The 7,211-nt window shown below is 37.6% G+C and overlaps 1 protein-coding gene across 5 annotated transcripts; it reads left to right on the top strand.

Moving 5' to 3' along the window:
• Positions 1,746-6,487, top strand: LOC109232277 (pentatricopeptide repeat-containing protein At3g06920). 5 transcript variants are annotated; one of them, XM_019397985.1, is made up of 3 exons: positions 1,746-1,863; positions 2,857-2,920; positions 3,671-6,487. In XM_019397985.1, exons 2-3 carry the CDS (start codon positions 2,896-2,898, stop codon positions 6,406-6,408), a joined length of 2,763 nt encoding a protein of 920 aa, XP_019253530.1. In that variant the 5' UTR covers positions 1,746-1,863; positions 2,857-2,895; the 3' UTR covers positions 6,409-6,487. The 5 variants fall into 5 exon arrangements, with proteins under 5 accessions (XP_019253530.1, XP_019253526.1, XP_019253527.1 ...); XM_019397981.1 differs by having other exon boundaries at positions 2,810-2,920; XM_019397982.1 differs by having other exon boundaries at positions 1,746-2,014.

The raw sequence follows: 7,211 nt of genomic DNA, 5'->3' as shown, positions 1-7,211 counted from the left end.
CTTTGGGCCAAGTTATTAATTAATACGTACCTAAATATGTCCACAAAAACAAACCACTCCCCAATTTGGCGCAATATACTCAAAGCATGACAATAGTGTCAACTTGGTTTACTAGAGAAGATAGGAACGGGAATACATGTTAACTTTTGTTATGACCCATGGGTCAAAGCTGGGACAATGATTCATTCACTAATAAACGAGCCCTTACTATCAACACATCAAAGCATCAAAATTGCTTCGCTTTATAATTCTCAAGATGAAATTGGGCCTAGTTACCGTTTGAAATAACTGGAGATATAAAAAATCTAATCATAACTCCTTACATCTCCTTGGATATCAAAAGCGCTGATCATATTTACTGGCTCTAACACTAAATGACAATTTTATGGTTAAATCAATGTATACTGCCTTGGAAAGCAAATTCACTAAAATTGCAAATCCTATGAGTAACTTCAAATGGATATGGAAACTACCTATACACCCTAAAATCAAATACTTCATTTGGTTACTTAATCACAATATATTGCCAACAGGTCAATTTCTTTACAAACTCAATATTATAACTGACGCCACTTGTCCATACTGCCAAGAGGGAGATGAAACATTAAATCATCTTTTTCTAACTTGTGTTAATGCTAAAAGCTACTGGGATGAAGTGGGTATTGGGTGGCATATTAATACTCTACTACATCTGAATACACCACAACAATGGCTTCTCTCCTTAATCAATTCCAAATGCTTGAAGTTATCATACAACATTAACTCGCATACTTACTTACCTTTAAGCCTTTGGAACATTTGGATCACTTGAAATCGAAATCTTTATGATGGAATTCGTACCAGTGTTAGCATCAACTTTACAACACAACAGGCCACTGAATTTTCTTATTGGCAGCTTCGTACCACAAAATGCCAAGGCGAATCATGACCCCTCTTAAATGGATACCCCTAAGCCTAACATATATAAGTTAAATACAGATGGGGCTCACTCATCCACATCGACTACGGATAGTATTGGAGGCCTAATTAGAAATCATAATGGTGATTGGATCGTGGGTTTCTCAGGGAACATACCACGCCAATCTTCTATTTCAGCAGAACTATACGCATTGCTACAAGGGCTTAGAATAGCAATTCAACAAAATCTATCACCACTTCACGTGGAAGTCGACGCAAAGGAGGTAATATGCTAGATGTGACAATATAATATATGCTAACCTACTATTGATTGCAGGCACCTTCTACTGAAGCTCCCTAATCCAAGGGTTCACCATGCGTAAAGAGAACAAAATAGAGTTGCAAGGGCTCACAATTATGCGCTCAATACCATCAACAGCATGTGCCTTAGAAGATCATTGTTGTATCAGTTGGGAGGAGCAGCAAGGAACCACAAAATGGAAACACGAATGTACATCAGCTACTATCAACCTCCTTATGTTGTTGTGATGATAGTTTCATTAGGAATACCACAAACAATGTAGCTACAACTAGTAATAGCTTAATTTGTAATATGGTGCAACTTGGGCACCAATGTCTCCGTACGCATATGTTTAGTTAATGATATTTATCTTTCGTACAAAAAAGAAGATTTTATTTCACTTTAAAATATGTTAATATCGTAAAACAGGATTTGTAAGTAAGTAAATATTGGAAAACTTCAAGAAAATTAAATACACATAACAACAAAAACTAGATGTATTGACCATGTCATGGAATATACATTATGGACTTCACCCCTAAAAATAGATTGAACACGACAATACACTTGGTTTAGTACTAAAAACCAAGATCTTACATCGGACTCCAGTTTACGTTTCACTCACTAATCACTCTCAACTATTGAAGTGAAAAACTCCTCACCTGGTAACTCTGTTCACTTGGCTCCTTACAGCATAAACCCTAACATTGCTAAAACCCTTTTCTGAAATAACTTCATGCTCCATTTAGTTCTTGGGGTGTTAAAGTTTTTCACCCCGAAATCCTAACCAGCAACTATTTGAGCTATCAATCAGAAGTATGCTATGTAACAAATTTGTGTCTTTCTTCTCCAATTCTTGCTTTTTATTTTTTTCCTTTGTTTTATCTGATTCTCTATTCGACCCAGAAAAAACCATCTTTTCTATAGTCATACACCTAATAAATTGGTCTTTTGTGAATTTAGTTGCAACCCGATTCTTGTTTTTCTTTGTACTCTAGGATTTTCAAAGCTTCTTACTTGGAATCCACGCATATAATAGATTAATCTCTTTGTTTCAAATATTTAGTTGCAATTCAGTTCTTGTTTTGCAGTAGATTCTCCATTGGAGCCAGGAAAGTTTGTAACTTTGGTAGCCCAACAATGTTGTCAAAGGCTCATTTAAGGCGCGCTTTAGCCCTGAAGCTCAGGGAGGGCGCTTTGCCTCGCTTAAGCTGAGCTTCAGTGTAGGCAAGGCACTATGGCATGCGCCTCATTGCCCATGAGTTTTGTCTTGAATCTAGTGGTACTAAACAACAAATATTTTTGGCAAATAAGTGCATTAGTTGTTGAGGAAAACATTAGGAATGAGCTTGTTTCCTTCTTCTTAAATGAGTTGTTGCACCTTTTTTACTAAAGCCCGCACTTTAATTGCGTGTTGTGCTTAAAGCCCCAATCGACCTGGAGCGCTTTTTGGAGCTTTTCACTTTTGACAACACTGTAGCCCAGAACATAAAAAATTGGTTTTTTGTGTCAAAGCTTTAGTTGTACTCTATGTTAAAACACTTCTGCAGGACTGTTGAAAGATAATTTGATTAATTATAGTCGTATATGTTCTATTTGTTTTTGTTTCAGGTTGAGATTATTTTAGGTCAAGACTTCTTGATTTGTCTATTTGGCAGGTTGAGAGAATGACATAGCCTCAGCTGCAACGCGCTAGGATGAGGTTACAATTGATTAACAGAGGTATTTGTTATAAGTTAGATGTAGCCTAATTGTTTGACTGCCGTTCCTAGGAAAACTGGAAAGATTAGAAGCAGTTCTTGTCCAGTGTTGCTTATCAACCTTCCATTAATTGCGAAAACATTTTTTCTGTTGCTGTAAAACCTCATATTCATGTGTGTATCTCAGCTATAAAGTTTTGATCTTCAAGTACCTACATGATGCATTAGTTGGGACTTGGGATTAATCTATCTTAAGCAGTTTTTAGCACATAAGTCGGAGCAGTACTGATTGCTGGCAGTTCTGCTGATCTTCTTATAGACTCCATTCATGTAAAAATTACCAAAGACAACTTATTGAATGTTAGAATGAAGCAGGTCCAGTTGAGCAGAATGCATATAAGGATTCATATAGCCAACCTCAACTAGATAAGGATTGAGCGTAATTATTGCTGTTGTTTAAGTATCTGCATGATGTTATTGATTAGCTTTAAAGATTACTTTTTTGTTCAAATTTACTTAAAGAGTACCTACACGATGGTTATTGATCACGATTTAAAGATACGTTTTATTCACTTAAATAACTTGGAAAAAAAGAAACAAATTACATGGTGAAGGAAGGGAGGGGGAGGGGTGAATGCATTCGTCTAGATGCTTTTCCAATAGTGAGTACTTATCTTTCTTACAGCCGGGAGTATTTATTTCTTTGTAGCCTTCTTTTCTTTGATTGCAGCACTATATCATAGTTGCTTACTCTTTTTATATTTTGCTTTAGGATTGCGATCTCAGTACGATTTAAAAAGCACCTCTGTATTTGCTAATTGCAAGAGATTCTCCGTTTCCAATAATGGATATTCCAACTTGGATAGACCTGTCAGTTCCTTCATTCCAGAGAGGAACCCTGAATTCCCAAACAGGTCGGAGTATGTGCAAAATGGAGTAGATAACGTGCATGGGTGGAGTGAGGCCTTTTCAAGCAAATTGGAGGGTGTAAGGCAAGCAGTGGATAATGTTTGCAAGATCTTGCAGAGTGGTCCTTGGGGACCTTCCGTGGAGATTGCTTTATCTAAATGTGATGAAAATCCTAGCACTGAGTTGGTCACTGGAGTATTAAGGCGGCTAGACGATGTCAATGTTGCATTAAACTATTTCCGATGGGCTGAGAAGAAAACTCTCCAAGCACATTGTCCAGAAGCATATAATTCACTTCTCATGGTAATGGCCAGGAGTAGAAATTTTGAATATATGGAACAAATTCTGGAAGAAATTAGTCTCGCTGGATTTGGCCCATCTAACACTGTATCGATTGAGTTGGTTGCAGGCTGTGTAAAGAAGCGAAAACTGAAAGAAGCTTTTGATATAATTCAAACCATGAGAAAGTTTAAGATTCGCCCTGCATTTTCTGCATATACAACTCTAATAGGTGCGCTCTCTGCTGTTCAAGAACCTGATCTCATGCTCTCCCTCTTTCATCAGATGCAGGAATTAGGATATGAAGTAAATGTACATTTATTCACGACAGTAATTCGAGCTTTTGCTAGGGAGGGCCGAGTTGATGCTGCTCTCTCCTTGTTGGATGAGATGAAAAGCAATGCTTTTGATGCAGACATTGTCCTCTATAATGTTTGCATCGACTGTTTTGGTAAGGCTGGCAAAGTTGATATGGCCTGGAAATTCTTTCATGAGTTGAAGGCGCATGGTATTTTGCCCGACGACGTGACATATACCAGTATGATTGGGGTTCTTTGCAAAGCTAATAGATTGAATGAAGCTGTAGACTTGTTTGAGCAGTTGGAATTCAACAGGACTGTTCCATGTGCATATGCTTATAACACCATGATCATGGGTTATGGATCTGCTGGAAAATTTGATGAAGCATATAATTTGCTCGAGAGACAAAGACAGAAAGGATCCATACCAAGTGTGATTGCATACAATAGTCTTCTTACTTGCCTTGGGAAGAAACAAAGAGTTGACGAGGCATTAAGGATATTTCAGGAGATGAGGAAAGATGCTGCACCTAATCTTTCGACCTATAATATTCTCATAGACATGCTCTGCAGGGCAGGGAAGCTTGATGTTGCGTTAGAAATTCGTGACACCATGAAGGCAGTTGGCTTGTTTCCTAATGTATTGACTGTGAATATAATGATCGATCGTCTATGTAAGGCTCAACAACTTGATGAAGCTTGTTCGATCTTCGAAGCTATGGATCATAAAGTTTGTACACCAAATGAATTCACATTTTGTTCTCTGATAGATGGCCTGGGTAGGCAAGGGAGAGTCCATGATGCATACAGACTCTATGAACAAATGTTGGATTTTGATCTTACTCCTAATGCCATTGTCTATACATCTCTCATTAGGAACTTTTTCAAGTGTGGAAGAAAGGAAGACGGCCACAAAATTTACAAGGAGATGGTTCGCCGAGGAACTTCTCCTGACCTTACCCTCCTTAACACGTATATGGATTGTGTTTTCAAAGCAGGTGAAACAGAGAAAGGTAGGTCTCTTTTCGAGGAAATCAAGACTTGGGGCTTCACTCCAGATGTCCGGAGCTATTCTATACTAATCCATGGCCTCATAAAAGCCGGCTGTGCTCGTGAGACATATGAGCTTTTCTATGCAATGAAGGAACAGGGGTACGTGCTGGATACTTTTGCTTATAATACTGTTATAGATGGATTTTGCAAATCAGGTAAAGTGAATAAAGCTTATCAGCTGCTTGAAGAGATGAAAGTAAAAGGTCTCGACCCGACCGTAGTAACATATGGTTCTGTCATTGATGGGCTTGCCAAGATTGACAGACTTGACGAAGCTTACATGCTTTTTGAAGAAGCAAAATCTAAAGGTATTCCATTAAATGTGGTTATATACAGTAGTCTAGTAGACGGATTTGGTAAAGTGGGTAGAATAGACGAAGCATATCTAATTATGGAAGAATTGATGCAAAAAGGCTTGTCACCAAATGTATACACATGGAATTGTTTGCTTGATGCGTTGGTGAAGGCTGAAGAAATAGACGAAGCCCTTGTTTGCTTCAAATCGATGAAGGAGTTAAAGTGCACTCCGAATACTTTTACTTATAGCATCATCATTAATGGTCTTTGTAGAGTAAGAAAATTCAATAAAGCATTTGTGTTTTGGCAAGAGATGCAGAAAGAAGGGCTAAAGCCCAATATGATCACCTATACAACCATGATCTCTGGGCTTGCAAAGGCGGGAAATGTATCAGAGGCGGATAAACTATTCCAGAAATTCAAGGGTAAAGGAGGTATACCAGATTCCGCTTGTTACAACACTATGATAGAGGGGCTAAGCATCGCAAACAGGGCGATGGAGGCATATGAGCTATTCGAAGAAACACGATTAAGAGGATGTAATATATATACAAAAACTTGTGTTATTCTTTTAGATGCATTACATAAGGCAGAATGTCTTGAGCAGGCAGCAATTGTGGGTGCTATATTGAGAGAAATAGCAAAATCGCAGCATGCTTCAAGATCTTTATAATGTTAAGAATAGGTACTTGTCACAATAAATATTTTTCAGGTTTCATAATTCAAGGATTTCATCTTCTTTTATTTCTTATTTATTGGTCAAACAGTTGCCACATTACATGTTTCTGTTTTTTTGTTCTTCCACTCTTCTACACACAACACACACACACACACATGACATATATAATTATATCTTATTGTCATTCTCGCTGCTGAAACTCCAAAGCCATTGCCGAACTGGTAATAAAGTCGCAGAAATACTCCTTTATCTGTAGTAGTTTGACTACTGGTAGACTTGGTTGGCATTTTTAAGTGGTTGGTTCTTGTTAGGTTTAGTCTGATACTGATTCTTAGTACTCCTATGTATTAAGGTCTTTGGCTTGGTTGAATGATTACTTGTTTCAGTCTTGCGTGACTTGGATGCTTTTGTCTTTGCTTGTGCTTCTTATATTTGTGAAAGTTATGTGTTTATTAATTTCCAAGAGAGCACTTAAATGAATGTCAACTAAGTTGTATTGACAGATTATTTTAGTCGTACTACCCCTTTTGTAACATTAGTCGACTAAAATAATTTTGAAACACTGACTGACCCCTTATAACTGGATAATTCTTCCATATAACATTTGCTGCCGTATTTGTGTTGATGGAAAACGTGCTAGACTCGGTCAAGTTTGCACATAGTTTCCTCGAACCTTGGTCATATCCATTACATTTTCCATTAATACGGAATATTTTATTTTGTCTAACAGTTTTGTGGATCCAGATTTCTGTGGGCCCAAAAGTGTAAGATTGGGATCCACAAATTTGTGAGACAAA

This window comes from Nicotiana attenuata, chromosome 9 (genome assembly GCF_001879085.1).
Source record: "Nicotiana attenuata strain UT chromosome 9, NIATTr2, whole genome shotgun sequence".
Taxonomy (NCBI): domain Eukaryota; kingdom Viridiplantae; phylum Streptophyta; class Magnoliopsida; order Solanales; family Solanaceae; genus Nicotiana; species Nicotiana attenuata.
The sequence above is the reverse complement of the archived record's forward strand: the minus strand, read 5'-3'. Positions and strand labels throughout refer to the sequence as shown.